General features: G+C 39.8%; 1 protein-coding gene across 1 annotated transcript in view; it reads left to right on the top strand.

The window, feature by feature from the left end:
* LOC143280115 (cyclin-G-associated kinase-like) overlaps window positions 1-18415 on the top strand; it is a 50447-nt gene that overhangs the window by 2276 nt on the left and 29756 nt on the right. Inside the window, exons 2-14 of the mRNA XM_076584666.1 lie at window positions 3537-3598; window positions 6493-6552; window positions 7184-7298; window positions 8292-8431; window positions 8799-8924; window positions 9390-9479; window positions 10931-11066; window positions 11919-12059; window positions 13421-13625; window positions 14475-14527; window positions 14925-15073; window positions 15868-15990; window positions 16329-16462. Coding sequence (XP_076440781.1) covers window positions 3537-3598; window positions 6493-6552; window positions 7184-7298; window positions 8292-8431; window positions 8799-8924; window positions 9390-9479; window positions 10931-11066; window positions 11919-12059; window positions 13421-13625; window positions 14475-14527; window positions 14925-15073; window positions 15868-15990; window positions 16329-16462 — 1534 coding nt within the window. The remainder of the gene's footprint in view (window positions 1-3536; window positions 3599-6492; window positions 6553-7183; window positions 7299-8291; window positions 8432-8798; window positions 8925-9389; window positions 9480-10930; window positions 11067-11918; window positions 12060-13420; window positions 13626-14474; window positions 14528-14924; window positions 15074-15867; window positions 15991-16328; window positions 16463-18415) is intronic.

The following is an 18415-nucleotide window of genomic DNA, read 5'->3' as shown; positions in this document are numbered from 1 at the left end:
TGTGTGTGGTTTGAAAATTTTCTCAGTTTTTACTTTATTATATAAAAACAATAAAACTAAAACCATAATTGCTATTAAAAGAAATTATTAAATTTGCAAGTGTGTTGTTTTGACCAGCCTATAAATTTCATGCATTCAGTGCACAAGTTTGCATTATGCAGGCAAATTCACCTCAGAGTTTTTTTGTTGCTGTTGTTCGTTTTCAGATAATTTGAAATATTACTTTTTTTTTTCTTTTTTTTTAAACTGTTACTGTTTGTTACATTTTTTAAGGCTTCTCAACTGTCTTGATTTCTGAGAAATAATGTGCATTCCTTATTCTTCTTTCCCTTGGATGTGTTTGATTCAGAAAATTAGGACAGTTTTCCCGTATACAATTTGACCAAAGATGTATTTGAGAAGATAAGGTGCACTGCATTATTTAGTACTGATTTCAAGCATTGACACAGTTTGAAATTGGAGATGGCCACACACACACACACACACACCACAGACACACATACACACTCAAACACTAAAACACACACAAACAAACACACATTTGATACCATGGCTGTTTATTTATTCAAGGTGCAATAACACTAGCTGCACATTTTTTTATGTGCACTGTACACACACGCACACACACATGCACACACACACACACACACACACAGACACACACACATACTCAGGCACTTGCGCGCACGCACATAATGATAGAAATATAATCAGTAATGTGCCTTTCCATGTAAAACATGATCAGTTGTATTGTACAGTGCAGAAACCAACATTTGAATTAAAACATGCATTTGAACACTAAAGTAAAATGAAAAACGTAAATGCACAACTTTGCACAGCCAGCCATCCTGTCACTCAAGCACTAATACATGTTCATTCCCTGTTTCTTTTTTTTTGTCCATGAAGGACAAAGGAAGGGAGTTTTATGTTTTTAGACAGCTGGGACAAAGATTTTTTTGCCAGAGGTCTCAATGGAGAACAGAGGAACTGTCAGCAGAGAGGTTTCAAAAGAAGACAGGAACCCAGAAGGATGGTATAGATGGAGAACTGAAAGATACGGCAGCATATAGTTGTGGTAGAGTCTCTGGAACTGAAAGCAAAGAAGCAATTTTCCTATTGAATTCTTGACTTCAGAGGAAGTGAATAATGCTGTGATGTTGCGTTCTTTCGCTTGGGTTTATGGAACATGAGTCAAGCTGCATGATTCTGCATACCTACAGACACAAATGCACATTTTACATTAAATGACATGTTACATGTATACATTTTAAACATACATACTCACACATGAACACACTTGTTTTTTGTTTTTTTACTGACACATCCACAGTGTAAATGGACTAGCAATATTGAGTATTTGGCTGTGCTGTTTTTGGAAAAAGGTGGACAAAGTGACTCCTTTATATTCACTATTCAGTCTCTGGGAACATCTGTGAGGAACAGCTTAGAGTTGACTGGGAGAATTTAAGCTGCTGCTGTGGTCTGTCAGACAAGGAGACCTGAGTGCTGATCAATACCTTCAATCAATCAGTGGCCTTTTACCCTGGCTCACTGCCCCCAACTCTCCCTATGTTTATTGGCTGTTGCCTCCCTTGTCTGTGGCAGAGATGTGAATGTGGTTTAATGGGTGTTTATGTTCTGTGATGTCAACTCCAGTGTCATACATATGTGTGTGTGTGTGCGCACGTGCACACACACACATACACACACACACACACATGCGTGTGCGTGCATGCACGCATGCATGCACACACATATATACTGAATGTACATAACCAGTATAATGCATGCATGCACACTCTTGCACATTTGCATGTGTGTGCACAGTGTGATTGAAGACTACTTACAGTGACCCCTTTGCTTCTCTCTGACACCTCACACACACACACACACACACACACACACGTATGTTATATGCACAAACACATCATGCGTGTACACTTCACACAAATGACACACAGACACACAGACAGACACGCACATGTGTGCGTGCACGCACTCACTCACTCACACACACACACACACACACACACACACACACACACACACACACACCAACCACTCTTAGTTACAAACAAAATGTCTATTATCCTGAAAAAGAGGGTATCAGCACTGTGGAGACCAGCAGTTAAAAGAGCTGTGTTTTGTATGGCCAAGAGTGGTGGTTTGTATCACCCTATCCATTATGTCCACCTGCTGCATCCTGCTTAGAAAGACCTACAGATGTTTGTTCCCAGCACATTTAGTGACTTACTGAGTATGTCTGTGTGTGTGTGTGTGTGTGTGTGTAGTATAGTGTAATGTAACTTGTGTGTGTAGAAAAGTGTAATGTAACTTTTGAGGGGGGGGGGGGGGGGGGAGAAACTTGGTACTTAACTGCAGCTGGCATAATGATATAATAAGACAGTTGTGTGAAGATGAGATTGAGAGAATGAGATGATTGTATGATGAAATACAGCATTTTGCAGTTAATGCTGTTGGTAGAAAAGTCCACTTTATTTCATGTAAATTGTGTGTGTGTGTTTTGTTTGAATTTGTTGTTCTTCTTCTTCTTGTAGAGAGAGAGAGAGAGAGAAACAGAATATATATAGAGAGAGAGTGTTGTATTGCATTACCTTTTTGTCAGAACAAATTTCTCTCCGTGAAATTTCGGCTGTTCTCAGGAAGAGCACTTTGCCACGATGCAGTACCACACTTTTTTTCTTTCTTTTTTTTCTGTATGTGAGTGTTTTTGCTTTTATACTAAAATGGGTTTTCCTACAAAATTGGACCAGGGGCAAGTCTCTTGTTCAAGTTGTTGTCATGAGTTCTTCTACGTGCACTGACTGTGCTTGCTACACACAGGACCTTGGTTTATCATCACATCTGAATGACTAGAGTCCAGACCATCATTCAAGATCTAGTGGAAGGAGAGGGGATTTTTGACGAGTTTTGGATTCAGTCACACACGCTCATTCTCTTGCTTCCCAGATCTATTTTTGTGGACATTCACACTTACAGAATGATTCTTGTGGGTCAGTGACTCAATCTCAGACCATACAGTACTGTGTGAAAGAATGAGACAGTGGTGGATCCTGTTTGTCATCAGTACAGAGATGGCATGAAGTAGACAGCTTCTGTGGTACTGCTATCAGTTCATATATCCTGGAGACTGAAGTGGTTATTCAGTCGTCTGACAGGTCTGCTTGGATTTTGAATGTGTATGTCAAGACAGAGTGAATCAGTGATAGATCAGTAGTGATCTCTTCATGTAAACTCACCCATACATTCAGAGCTTTTGGTAACACTAACAGTAACAGTAACCATCTTACAATTTGTGGGAATAAATCTCTGAATGCATAATGCATGGGTGGATCCCATATTGTATGGCATTAGCTTTTCTTACTGAAACATACCTGTGAAAGTGAAAACAAATGACAATTAACCGCCTGTCAGTTGGGCATAACTTCTTGTGAAAAGAAACAAAAAGACACATATTTGTAAATGTATCTATAGAAATGTTTACTGTCTAGATGACTGTATTTCTGATTGTGCAGGTGGCTTTGCCTTTGTGTTTGTGGCTCAGGATGTGAACACCGGAAAGGATTATGCCTTGAAGGTAAACCCCTATCAGACAATCACAAAACGTCTTTCAACCCCTGCCCCTCTCCCCTTCCCCCCCCCACCCCAGTGCCTTTCCTCTTACAGTTGTCAGTTCCATTTTCATGTCTTTGCTCACTGCTCTCCCTGGCTGCAGTTTGACGATTGTATGGTACATCCAGGTATGTTAGGGTTTGATGTGACAATTGTTATTATTATTATTACTATCATTATTATTGTTATATTAGCTTGATATAATAATATTAAAATTATTATTATTATTATTATTACTGCATTATAATGTGATTGTTATACTACTACTAATGGCCACTGATTTTGTTGATACTGAATTTTTGGAATTTTTTACAGTGTATTTGCAGAGTTGTTGGTGTGGTATAGTGTATGTTTTTTTGTTTTGTTTCAAATCTGTCAGATTTTTTTTCAATAGCTGAGAAAATTTATGATGTTTGATGGATGGTAATCAGATTGCATTAATCTATGTTCTCATGATCATCCTCTCACTGGAGTTGTAAATAACACTCTTTTTTGAACCCATTAAAATCAAACATGGAGTCCACAGGGATCTGTTTTAGGCCCAGTGCTCTTCACACTGTACACTGCTCCTCTCGCTGAAATTATCAACTATCATAATGTCAGTCATCATTCTTATGCTGATGACACTCAACTCCAGAAGAGTGATACCCCTGAAAAATTGTCGTCACTCTTGCAAGAAACATCTGACTGCTTCCTGGACATTCAAAACTGGATGACTCTAAATAAGTTACTATTGAACGCAGACAAAACTGAAGCAATGATCATAGGAACTAAACAGAAACTCTCTTCCATCACAACTGACACAATCAAACTTGGCAGTACATCCATCCCTCTTTCCAGTTCAGTCAGGAACCTCAGCGCTGTCTTTGACAACACACTGTCCATGCAAAAATTTATCAGACATGTCAATCCTGCTACTGTCAACTGCAGCGCATCTGTTCCATTCGGAAATATCTGTCCACTGACGCAACATCTAGGCTTGTCATTTATCTCATTCTCTCTCGCCTTGACTACTGTAACTCTCTATTGTCTGGTTTGCCTGCTTAATCCATTCAGTCCCTCCAGCGCATACAAAACTCTGCTGCCTGACTTGTCCTCAGAAAGAAAAGATCTGAACACATCACTCCTCTTTTGCAACATCTCCATTGGCTCCCTGTCTCACACAGAATAAAGTATAAGATCAGCACTCTATGTTATAAATGTATTCACAAATCTGCCGCTTCCTGTCTCTGTGGCTGCCGTCACCTCTGCATTCCATCTTGCTCTCTACAAAAAGCACAGTTGGCTTCAGATCCACTCAGTTTATGCATACCCAGATTCAAACACTCCACTGTTGGCCGCCGTTCTTTCTCTGTCTCTGGACCTTGCAATTTGAATGAACTTCCTCTTTCGCTTCGTCAGGTCTCCACACTCAGCTTTTTCAAGTCTGGCCTTAAAACCCACCGCTTCCCAAGATAGCCTCCTTTCCCTGTGTATTCCTGGTCTTCAGTTTTAGAGTAATGCATGCGTGTGAATGACTGGTGCAAAAGTGCTTCGATGTGTCTGCACAAGATTCAGCACTATATAGACATCATTATTATTGTTATTATTTATTTTATATAACTCGTGACTGAAATAAGGGAGTGAAAATCCTGTTACTCACCCCGGTCTCTATAAATTATAATTTATCACCCCATAAAAGCAGCCAGGGCTTGTAAATTGTTCTTTTTTTCTTTTTTTCTTGTTTTTTTCTTTTTTTATATTATTTTTATCAGTTATCACTGGTTTATAACACTAGTGGTGTAGAGTACACAGACTGTGTTCAACAGTCAGTGTGTGTTGTTGAATTAGACTTTGTGACAAGTGTCAGCTGTTCTGCCCTGTGTTCCCTCCAAATCTTGTCTTGCATGGCAGCATTTGGAAACAGCTCCAGCCTTATTCTTCTAATCCAGCAGAGATCATGACTTGTGGCATAATGGAAGCAGGCAGACAACAAGGAAAATCCTAGGAAAAACAAAACTTCACAACCCATTCCCACAGAAATGAAGAGACAATCCTCAAACTCCTGAATTTTAGGTTTTGTACATGTTTTTATTGGAATTATCTCAGAACAGCTCTGACAAATGGAGTTGTGTGTTTTACCAACAGGTAGTAATACTGATATGTTCTGATGTAAAAATTATATGGAGCTTTCCAGCTTAATGCCTCAGGTAGTTTTGTTGTTGTTGTTGTTTTTATTCATGTATGATGGTACAGCTTTACTTCAGTCAAAATATTATTGTTTTCTGTCACTGCCTTGATTTACACATGTATATAATATATAATAAATAGTGATTTAGCTAAGTTACATTTTTTTTAAATAATGATAAGTGATTTAGCTTAGTCACTTTTTAAAGATTATCAGTTGGCTTTGGAAGACTGTATATTCGATGTTAAATGATTTTGAATGTAACATTCAGTGCTTTGACATTCTGTCACAGTAATACATCCTTTTTTCTTTTCTTCTTTTCTTTTCTTTTCTTTTCCTTTTCTTTTCTTTTCTTTTTTTTAAATTTTATTTTATTTTATTTTTATCAAACAGGTTTTCTTCTCATGCTACTCCTTGGAGATTTTAGTTCAGAGAAGAAACATAGAAATAGATAAAGAAATGATGCTTTTTTTTATCAATCTTTAAGATATTTTTCTTTGCTTGGCATACTCTTGCTGTATTTAGCAGGGTGATATTTTGAGGTGAAATTTGTTTTAAACTTGCATTGTTATTGTCCTGTATGCTAGAACTGTTGAAGCGTTTTACATTTATTTGCTATGTAATATGATAGTTCCAAATGTATCCTGTGATCATCATGACAATATCTGCAGTAAAATTATCTGATTTTGCAGAGGCTCTTGGCAAACGATGAGGAAAAGAGCAAAGCCATTATGGAGGAAATCAAATTCTTGGTAAGCATTCACTGTATATAATTCTGTCTGTGGTTTGAATTATTGGTTTTGCATTAAATTGCTTCCTTTCCACTGTAAGATACTAGGGATGCTTTCTGAAAGTTCTGTAAAATAAAATAATTAATTTTCTGCTTTGTGTGTGTGTGTGTGTGGTCAGTACACTGTATTGCACACACACACACACACATACACACACACACACACACACACACACACACACACACACACACACACACACACACACACACACATATATATATGTGTGTGTGTGTGTGTGCGTGTGTTTTGTTAACATTCATTTGAGTTTAATTTCCACAAGGTGTAAATTATGTCTGTCTAAACAGGTGTTCCTATTCACATGATTCACTGTCATTCAGTCAGAGAAGATCAAACCTTGTTGAGATCCCTTTATCCTGCTCTTAAATGTTGCTGCCCAAATAAACTTAAGACTCAAGAATTACTAAGACAAGTTACTAAGAGTTCTTTTGATGTCATTTGTTCGGTGCATCATTCGTGTTGTCAGTACAGGTGTGTGTATGCATGTTTCTGTGTGTGTGCATATGGACAGAAGAATATTGTGCTGCACAGTCCCAGTGTCTGAGAAGAGCTTTGTGGTTGGTTGGCTGTGCAGAAAAAGCTGTCGGGTCACCCCAACATAGTGCAGTTCATCACGGCAGCCTCCATCGGCAAGGAACAGTCAGACCATGGGCAGGCTGAGTTCCTGCTGCTGACAGAGCTGTGTTCAGGTCAGTCAGCTGTATACTGAGTCCATACAGCTTTTATGGGCAGTGTGACTGGGCTGTCACCGCACAGTGGTTGTGCAGTATGCCGGCAACTGTACAGTTGTTGTCGACGACTTCAGAGTGGTTTAGTAGTAGGTTGACAAAGTTCTGCAGAGTGGTTCTGTGGTATTCCCACAACTGCAGAGTGGTTGTGTAGCATCTCAATGACTGCTGAATGGTTATGTAGTAAAAAGATGACTGCAGGGCGGTTGTGTAGTATGTTGACAACTGTAGAATGGTTGTGTAGTATTTTGACAACAGCAGGTGATTGTTTTGTATGTGGACTTCTGCAGAGTGGCTGAGTAGTATGTTGACGACTGCAGATGGATGTGTGTGTGTGTGTGTTTTGCTCATGTATTTTTGTAGTAAGAAGTCATGGGATGGGTGGATCTGTAATATGTAAGTCATGAACTTGAGTGCTGATCTTGAGTGGGGAGGGGGATTATGATTGGTGCATACATGAGTTAAGCAGCATAATGATTTTCTTTGCCAAGTTGGAAGGACAGACATGTGGAAATGTTCAACAGAAATGATGAGAGGGAGATCATATATTTGATGATAGTGAACATGTTTGTTGTTTTTTAACAGTGGGTATTATAGTTCAGCTTAATGATCTGGCTCAGCAATGTAGAAATATGTGTCATTGTATCAGGTCAGGGCTGTTTTGTGTGTGTGTGTGTGTGTATGTGTGTTGCTTGGTGGTGATGGTATAGGACTGAAGTTGTTCCTTCAGTGTGTTTGAAGATAAGTCATATGGGAGTTAGATTTTGTTTAGTTGGTTCCTCACTTAATCAGTTAATGTCATTTAACTGTCATTGGGAATCTTACCTATATTTTTGAAATGCAGCCAATCCTTCACTCCCCCCCCCCCCCCCCCACCCCTCCACCCTCCACCCTCCGCACCCTTACCCCCGCCCACACAGCAGGGCACTAACAGTGTGTCGTTCTGCTGTGCAGGGGGACAGCTTGTGGACATACTTAACGCACAGTCTGGGCCCATGGCCTCAGACCTGGTGTTGCGCATCTTTTACCAGACGTGCCGTGCTGTGCAGCACATGCACAAACAGAAACCTCCCATCATCCACCGGGACCTGAAGGTGAGTTTGTGCAGTGCCTGGGCTTCCTTTAGTTTTAGCTGTGTGCGTGTCTGTTGCTTATATGAACGTCTACAATGGTCTGTGTGTTTTCTGTTATTCTGTCACAATTTCACATGTGTGTTATTTTACTTTACTGGTGTTGGTTGTCAGATATCAGGTGTGAGAACATTGTTGCAGATATGGTACTGTGTAAAATCTGTCATTATTTTGTCAGCGTTGTCTGAACGCTAATCAGCAGCAATGTGACATAAAATAATGTGTTGTGTGTGTGTGCATATATATATTACACACACACACACACACACACACACACATGAGAGAAAGAGACATATAGATAGATAGATATAGATACTTGATCTAAACTCAGGTGGAGAATCTGTTGCTGAGCGACCAGGGAACGCTAAAACTGTGTGACTTTGGCTCAGCGACAACCGAGACCCATTACCCAGACTCTTCGTGGTCAGCCATTCAGCGCAGTCTGGTAGAGGACGAGGTCAGTTGGGGATGTCTGTTGTTTCATTTTGCATGGATGATGTGATACAGCTGCTGCCAGAGGGGCCAGTTGATTAAAGCAGTGGTATTTCTACATCGTGACATGTTTTGTCATTTAATGCAGTCATATGTGCACTAGATTGTGTGACTGTATTTGAGAATATGTATTTACATGATTTGTGTGCATGTCTTCTGTGGCAGCTTGTGAGTGGGTATATATGCAAAGTTATTACAAAAGAATATAAAGTGTCAAAGGAAGTGGGGTATAGCCTACCAATTAACCGAGACTGCTGATATGTCTGTAGTCGACTTAAAAAAAAATGCAAATACTTTTAATTTTTCAAAGGTTTTAAACACAGGTGTTTTGCATGCAGATGTTCATTTCTTGTTATTTTGCTGTTCACTTTCTTTCTTCTTTTTTTTTATTCCAATTTATTTAAAAAATTGTAACCAATTTGTTTTTCAGCTGACGAAAAACACCACTCCAATGTACCGAGCCCCTGAGATGTTAGACCTGTATCAGAACTTCCCCATTAACCAGGCACTGGATATTTGGGTTGGTTTTTTGTTTTTTGGCTCTTGTGTGTTGTTTTTTTTGTGTATAAAATATGTCTTACTGAAATGTGTGTGCAGACAGTGGTTCAAGGGTGGCTGGGTTTGTCATGAGTACAAGTATGTTTTGCTCTTTGGTCATCGATTGGTTTTGTTTCTGCTGTTTGGTTTTTTGATTGGTTTTGTTCCAATCTTTGGTCATCGATTGGTTTTGGTTGGTTTCATTCCAATCTTTGGTTATTGATTGGTTTTGTTTCTGCTGTTTGGTTATTGATCGGTTTTGTTCCTATCTTTGGTCATCGATTGGTTTTGTTTCTGCTGTTTGGTTATTGATCAGTTTTGTTCCAATCTTTGGTCATCGATTGGTTTTGTTTCTGCTGTTTCGTTATTGATCGGTTTTGTTCCTATCTTTGGTCATCGATTGGTTTTGTTTCTGCTGTTTGTTGTTGATTGGTTTTGTTCCAATCTTCATTCATTGATTGGTGTATGTCTGTGAAGGGTCTTCCCTCACCTCTGTAACTTGTTTATGCAGGTTCCTTCGGTTGAACTTCTCTCCACTTAAAGTGATTTTTTTGTAATGTCTGTTTCTGTTTGTCTTTTGCACATTTTCATTTCTTTCTTTTCATGTATCTATATTTGTCTTTTGTTAATTTTCATTGCTTTCTTTTCATATATCTATGTTGTCTTTTGTTCATTTTCATTTCTTTCTTTTGATATATCTATGTCTGTCTACTTTCCTTTCTTTTCTCTTGTTCGTCCGTGACCGATCATTTTGCTTGTTTTGTGTGTGCTTTTTCTTTGTTCTTCTTGCAGCCCTCAGGTGGCCCCTTTTTGGTCAACTGGGCAACAGAATTTGTTCTTGCTCTTTCTGCCTGTGTCTGTCACTGATGTAGGTTACGTCGTGTTAAAGTACAGTGTCTAACTTGTTTGAAAGTCATTTTTTAGTTCAGGGTAATAACAAAATAAGGGTCAGAATTTCCTACATAGAAGTCACATGATTTGTATTTTATGAAAATTAGAGATGACAAAACATCCAAACATGTCTGAATTGTAAATAACAACAACAAAACAATAAACAAACAAACAAACAATAAAAAATATTACAGTTGATTACACTTTTAGTTATTTTCTTCTGATCTCCTAGAATTAGTGAACTGTAGACTCTTGATTTTTGTGTGTGTGGTTTTTTAAGACGATGTACCACATCAGAATTTGACCTTTGGTTACTGTACAAATAATACATGCAACATCCCAGTGTCTGAATCTGTCGCCGTAATTATAAACTACATGCTCACAGTAATTTTTTTTTTTAGGTCAGTAAAATATATTGTTGCAGTAATTTTCTTTTCGGATCATTAGAACATTCACATACTGTAGTTTCAGATAATAAACCAGTATTTGCCACATGTGTCTAGATCACCAGTATGTGATGCCATGGGTTTTTTTCCACTGCAGGCCCTGGGCTGTGTTCTGTTCATGTTGTGCTATGGGGAGCACCCCTTTGAGGACTCGGCCAAACTGAGAATCATCAACGGCAAATACACCATTCCTGAGTCAGACACGCAGTTCACCATGTTCCATGATATGCTCAGTACGTGTCTCTTTCGTTGTGTCTGTGCAACGTTTTTTTGTTGTTGTTGTTGTGTGTGTGTGTGTGTAATAGAAGAATTGAAAAATGGAGTGTGCCCTGTTTCTTTGTCACTTCTGTCAGTGCTGTGTTTTCAGTGATGAGAATGTATATTAAAAAGTTTCGTCTGATGTACAAAGTAATATGTAAGACTCATTAAAAAAAGATTTTTTTGATAAAAACAACTAAAGTTGTTAATGTTGTATGTAAAAAAAATGTTTTCATTTTATTAGGATTAAATCTTATGGATTGTATTGAGATGCTGTTTACTGTTCTTGCTGCATCAGTTGTATTTGATCTGTAATGTCATATTGTCCCATGTTGTTTTTTTGTTGTTGTTTCTTTATGGTTGTTGTTTTTTTTGTTTTGTTTTTTCAGATCTTTTTTTCCTGTGTTGGATCAGCTGTCTGTAACATTTTGACATGGAGCTTTTGCTACAGTCATAATCATCACATTATCATTAATGTTATTGTCATAATAATCTTCGTTAGCATCAGGACTTAATTAATTAGAGATGCCAGTGTTGTCATCATCATTTTATTTTTGTTGCTGTGATTTCATATTCATTATCATCATCAGTGTTATCACTGTTGAACGCTGTGTCATCATTGTCGGAAAAGTGGCGACATTTGCTTTGATTGCAAGCATATTTCTAACTGCACACATGTCATTGCGTAATGCTTAACTAGCAGTGCAATTATCTTCTTCCTGACACTTAACAACATGACCCTTAACTAGCAGTGTGATCAGCTTCTTCCTGATGTTCAATGACAATAACCACTGTTATCTGATTGTTATGTTGCTTTGGGTCCACAGTGGGCATGTTGAAAGTGAACCCTGAGGAGAGGCCAACCATCAACGACATTGTGGACAGAATTCATGAGATTGCTTCTGCCCGAGGGTTGAACCTGCGGGAACCTTTGGGGCTGAGCCAGGAGGTGCCACTGTCCACCCCAGGTGAGAAGGGAGAGACTGGATAGTATCGGTATAACAGCCTCAGTCTACCCCCCGGGCCTCCCGTGCTGGATTTTATCCCAGGGTCATTCTGGGCCAGCCTCGTGGTCATTTTTGGCTGGTCAGAATCTCCTTCCGTCACAGTGATCTTTTTTTTCTTCTTCTTCTTCTTCTTTTCCTTCTTTTTTTCTTATTTCATGAGGATCAACCAGCTCTTCCGACAGTTTAGCAGGCTTTGGGCTGAGCTGAAAAGAAAAAAAAAGATCCCTCCAGATCTGGTATGGATATTTCAAAATATTGCTCGAAATATCTGACTGCTACTTCATGCCACACATTTTCAAACTGGTTGGAGGCAGCGTTTGATTTATTCATTGAAGTGCAGTACAGTCTTGCCTGTTACAGAAACCCTGGATTTTGTAAAGTAGCAACATCATCATCATCATCCTCACTAGTTATACCAGAAAGAAAGAAATGTATTGATAAATCAAAACAGAAAATGTCTCCAAATCTTTTGAGGTTAAAGAAGAAAATAAAAGGAAATATAAGCAAATGAAAATACAAAACAATGTAAGATTGTAACCTGGGGCTTCTGTTTTGAGCTGCAATGCCATACATGTTGAATGATCCAGAAAAACAAACTTTAAAAATATGAGATTGCAGGTAATTCACATACTGCATGGAGTGGTGGCATAGTGGTAACTCGTCTGCCTTGAAGCGAGAGAACCTGAGGGCATAGGATCGAACCCCACTCTTGCCAGAATTTTCTTCTCCACTTGATCTTGCATGGTGGTCTGGCACTAGTCATTTTGATGAGACAGTAAACCAAGGTCCCATGTGCAGCATGCACTTAGCGCACGTAAAAGAACCCATTGCAATCAAAGGGTTGTCCTTGGTAAAATTAGGTAGAAAGATTCACTTTGATAGGAAAACAAATACAGTTGCAGATAGAAAAAAGAAAGGAAAATATATATATTTATATATGTTAGTGGCGCTGCGCTGTGGCAGCATTCTCTCCACAGGAAGAGCAGCGTGAATTTCACATAGAGAAAACTGTTGTAACAAAATGCAATAGATTCCAATACAAAATATCAACTTAAGGGGTGCATAACTGCAGTGAGTTGTCATACTATGGTGACAGTGTTCTCCTGTGTGTGTGTGTGTGTCGGTAGACACCCCAGAAAGAAGGCCTTACAACAGCAGCCTCTCACACAGTCACCCGGCAGGGGGAAGCAGCAACAAAATGTAATACACAATTACAATTACAAAACATGAACTTGAAGGATGTGTAACGGCATGGAATTGTCAAACTATTGTGACAGCGTTTTCCTTTGTGTGTGTGTGTGTATGTGTGTGTGTGTTGGCAGACACCCCAGAAAGAAGGCCTTACAACAGCAGTCCCTCACACAGTCACCCTGCAGGGGGAAGCAGCGCCTCCGCCCCTGGGGGTGTCCCTCCAGGTGGAGCCTCCAGCACGGCCTCGGCTCTGTTCAGTTCCATCAAGGGTAGTGCCGGAAGTCTGGTGAAGAACATCCGTGATGCCTCCACCAAGGTCATGGACACTGTGTCCGCGTAAGTTCCCTGGTTTATGTGTGTGTGTGTGTGTGTACTCGTGTATTTGTGCTCCAGCTTGTCTGTACATTTGTTAGTGGTGTTAGATGTGTGTGTGTGTGTATGTGTGTGTGTGTGTATGTGTGTTTCTCTAGAAAGCAGGCCAAAGTTCACACAGAGAAGTCTGTTGCTACAAAAGAATAGTACAGTACAACACTGTACTGTACTGTATTGTACTGAACTATGCTATGCTATGCTTGTACTGTACTGTACTGTACTGCACTGTACTAATACTATACTGTACTATACAGTGCCGTACGATACATATAAAAATTCATGATTTTATGCTGTAAAATGCAGTACATATGAAAATACACAATTTTGAATAGAAAAGTATGAACACTATTAAAAAAAAACAGGAGAAGAAGCCTGAATGCAAACAAGCCTGTGTGCACACACGAGTAGTATGAAGATACTGTAACAGAGTGGGAAAATGCACAATGAATCAACAGCCTCAAAAGACAGTGACACCTTATCCATGGCTTTGTCCAGTAACCTTTGTCTGCTATGTGAGTTTAGAAATTTATTCTTACTGTGGTGTCTTTTTTCCTGTTTGTCCATTTTTGTTTGTTTGTTTTGTTTTTTGTTGTTGTTTTTTTGTTGTTGTTTTTTGTTGTTGTTTTCGCAAGAGAAAAAGTGGGATATAAAAACAGAAAAATACTGTTTAGAATCACAGGAGGTGCAGCATTCTATAATATAAAATAAAAAATTTTAAAAGACTGAAAAAACACCTTTTTCTGTACAATTATAGATGATATCCACTGGTTACATCTTTGAGAGGTAGTTGTAAAATTGTTGTTGTTTTTCCAGAACCATGAACAAGGCAGACCTTGATATATCCTACATCACCACTAGACTTGCAGGTAATGTATATGCGTGTAAAACCTGTGTTGGCTTATCTTTAGTGGTGAAGTTTGTAAAACAGTTTGATTGTTTGGGTGAACATCTGTTTGTCATATCACACATTAAAGCATAGACTTAAACTAACACTTTCATTCTTCTTGTGTTCTCCTTTTATGCTTGGCTCATACACTTCCAAATGTTTGTATATTTTACTGTCAGTTATGTTGGGGTCTTCTCACACTTTTCAATAAAAAATCAACCTTTATGAGTACAGTTTTTGATCAAGAGTAGAAAATTTCCTTCCATGTACTGTTGAAAGGGGACATCACATGAACAGTTCTTTGAATATGATGAATGCCTGTATAGAATAAAAGCAAAGCAAACCTGAACAAATAACACATTCTCTTGGTTGTGCAGTAATGTCTTACCCTGCGGAAGGCATGGAATCGGCCATCAAAAATCACATTGACGATGTTCGCATGTTCCTGGAAACCCGTCACAGAAACTGCTATGCTGTGTACAACCTGACACAGAGGAACTACCGTGTGGCCAAGTTTGAAAACAGGGTATGTTGTGTGTGCAACAACCAAGCAGTAAACGGGGTGTGTTGTGTGTGCAACAAACAGGCAGTGAACAGGTATGTTGTGTATGTTGTGAGTGCATTAGACAGGCAGTAACACAGGGTATGTTGTGTGTGCATGAAACAAGCAGACACATCACAAAATGTAAAGTAAGGCTTCGGAATAGACAGTGCAGCGTAGAGAAGTAAAGTTCAGACCCTTAAATATTGTATTACTCTTTGTCACAACATATTTCTGTGTGTGAAATTCAGACTGCTAACCCCATGGAGAGTACATCTGTACAGTGCAGCACCACCGTTTTTTTCTGCCTACAAGTGTACTTGTTTTCCTGTCAAATTGGGTTTTTCTACATAATTTTGCTAGGGGGAACCTCTTTGCTGCCTTGGGTTCTTTCCTATGCTTTGACTGCATGCTACACACAAGACTAGGTTTATCATCTCATCCAAATGACTGGAGTCCACACCACCACTGAAGGTCTAGTGGAGGGAAGAAAATACTGGCTAGTTTGGGATATGATCCCAAGAGCTCAGATTCTCTTGCTTCCTAGGTGGACGCATTACTACTAAATCAACACTCCACAAAAGTGTCCTCTGTAGACAGAAAGTTTTTGGCTTATTGTTCTGGATATTGATTTATGACTTGAACATCACTTTATGCTGTTTTTGTTTTTTTTCTTGTTGTTTTACTTTTGTTTGTTTGTTTGTATTTTTTCTCCAGCAGTCAAGGCGTTAATTTCCATTTGGATAGATAAAGATGCACTGATACGTTGGTGTGGGCAGGTATCAGAGTGTGGGTGGATGCAGCGGAAGGCCCCTACCCTGACCACACTGTTTGCCATCTGTAAAAACATGCACCTGTGGCTGCGGCAGAACCCCAAGAACATCTGTGTGGTGCACTGTCTGGTCAGTATGTCCCTGTAACCTGCTGTAGCATGCTGTATTGTATTGTGTTACCATTTGTCACAACAGACTTCTCCACATAAGTTTGATTTAGAGACGAGGAGACACTTTGACAAAAGTTGCTCAAGTACATCTGTTTGTTACAGTTTTCTTTTAGGGCTGATTGTAAACAGGATTGTTTTTTCGTTATCTTTCCATTTTTTTATTTCAAATACATGTGATGATGAATGTCTTTATTATTTGTTTTGGCAACAACTTCCATGGAATCACACTAGACTTTTCAGAAAATGAGAATTTAAAAAAAAAAGAGAGAGAGTTGAATATTCTGATGTGCTTTGCAGGATGGGAAGGCCAATTCAGCGACTGTGATAGGGGCTTTCTTGGTGTTTGTGAGGTTGATGGACAATGCCTCCTCTGCAATGCACATGTTCTCAGCGCGAAGAGGACAGCCTGGCATCACGCCCTCACAGAAACGGTGAGTGCTGCTCTCCTGGATGAAGGAGGGAATCTGAGAAGTTCAGGAATTAAATATAAAGGGACTGGATCTTACAAAGAAAGAAAACAGCATCATGTATATAGATAACATTGATTGCTTCCAGAGCATCAGAGTAACATTATTAACCCTCTTACCCCCAGGTCGCTCAGCACTGATCACCCATGAAATCCAATGCTAGACTCTTGCAGTTTTTGATAGTGGGTAATTATAAACATTGATTAAAAATATAATTACCTTCTTTTGTTGCACATGTTTATTTTTCCTGCATTCTGCACGTAATAAAGTTACAGAAGATTTTTTGTTTCCAGGCTTATGTTGCTTTGTATTTACACACAAAAAATAAAAGTATCAAATTTGATGGTCAGCTTTGAAAAAAATTCTTTTAATTACAGTATGATTTTCTTTTAAATAAGTTTGTCTGGTCTGCAGTGTCTTCTGACACATCTTCTTTTTATTCTTTTTCTTACTCAGCTTGAACTGCAACAATGAACATGCTGATTTTTATGTTCTTTTCATTTTGAGGGATGATGTGTTTTCCTATGATGGTGGGGGAAAAAAAACAACAGCAAACAAACAAAAACAAACAACAAACCAACCTCACATGTAATTTCTCCATAATGAAAAGAAAAATATAATCACTGAACTAGCAAAATCAGGAAGATCGTGCAGAACGCCAATGTGGTTTGTCCGTCGGGATCGACGAGGACCATCTAGTCATCCTGGGGGTGGGTTGGTTGGGCTCTGTGGGTGCGCAGATGACTGGTCAGGCCAATCCGCGCCCGGAAGGTTCTGACACATTGTGAACAGGGGATGGTGGCGGCTGTCGGGGACTTGGTGGCGGCTGTCGGTGACTTGGTGGCACTGCTTTTCCTGGCCTGTCTGCATTGCTCTGCTGCAGTGATTCTGTTGGCCTTACAGGATTTAGCGCCTTTTGTGGACAGCTGAACGCCACTTTGGTCTGTCCATTGCATTCAGCTCCCACGTGTCGTGGTTGATGTTGAAGGCCTTCAGAGAAGCTTTCAGTGGCTTTGAAGCGCTTCTTTTGGCCTCCATAGGAGCGCTTGCCATGTTGGAGTTCACCGTACAGCAGTTTCTTGGGGAGCCGATGGTCTGGCATGTGAACTACATGGCCTGCCCAGCACAGCTGGGCCTGCATCAAGATGGTGTAGATGCTGGGCATGTTTGCACGAGTGAGCACCTCTGTGTCAGGGATCTTCTCTTGCCACTTTATGCCAAGAAGTATTCTGAGGCTGGTGGTGTGGAAGTGGTTCAGCTTTTTGGCGTGGCGTTTGTAGACCGTCCATGATTCACATCCATAGAGCAGTGTGGTGAGGACTATGGCCTTGTATACTTTGAGCTTCATCTCCAGGGTGATGCCTCTCCTGTTCCAAACGTTCTTATGGAGTCTGCCGAAGGCAGTGCTGGCTTTGGCGAGTCTGGCATTCACCTCGTCGTCGATGACAACTGTGTGAGAGAGTGTACTGCCCAGGTATGTGAACTTGTCCACCGCGTTCAGTCGTTGCCCATTGATGAAGATGTTTGGTTCATCGTAAGGCTTTCCTGCAGCTGGCTGGTGCATCACCTCAGTCTTCTTTGTGCTGATTGTGAGGCCAAAGTTGGCAGCAGAGAACTTGTCGACGCTGTGTTGCATGTCAGCTTCGGAGGCAGCGTTGAGAGCACAGTCATCAGTAAGTATCAGTGCAATCAACAACTGACAGTATCAAATCCAATGGTCTGGCGATCGATTCATGATTTCGTAGGTCCGGCAGTCGATTCACAATTTTGGAGGTCAATATCGATTCACACTCAAATGCCGACTACACTCTCAATATCGGTGAAACTCAGTCAGTGGATGCCTAGGTCATTCAGTACGGTCGACTTTTACTAAATTCTCACGAAGAAATCATCTTCAGAATAGTCGTTCGGATTACA

This window comes from Babylonia areolata, chromosome 3, assembly GCF_041734735.1.
Source record: "Babylonia areolata isolate BAREFJ2019XMU chromosome 3, ASM4173473v1, whole genome shotgun sequence".
Lineage (NCBI taxonomy): Eukaryota > Metazoa > Mollusca > Gastropoda > Neogastropoda > Buccinidae > Babylonia > Babylonia areolata.
Note: the sequence above shows the minus strand (reverse complement) of the source record. Positions and strands in the feature narration are given on the sequence as shown.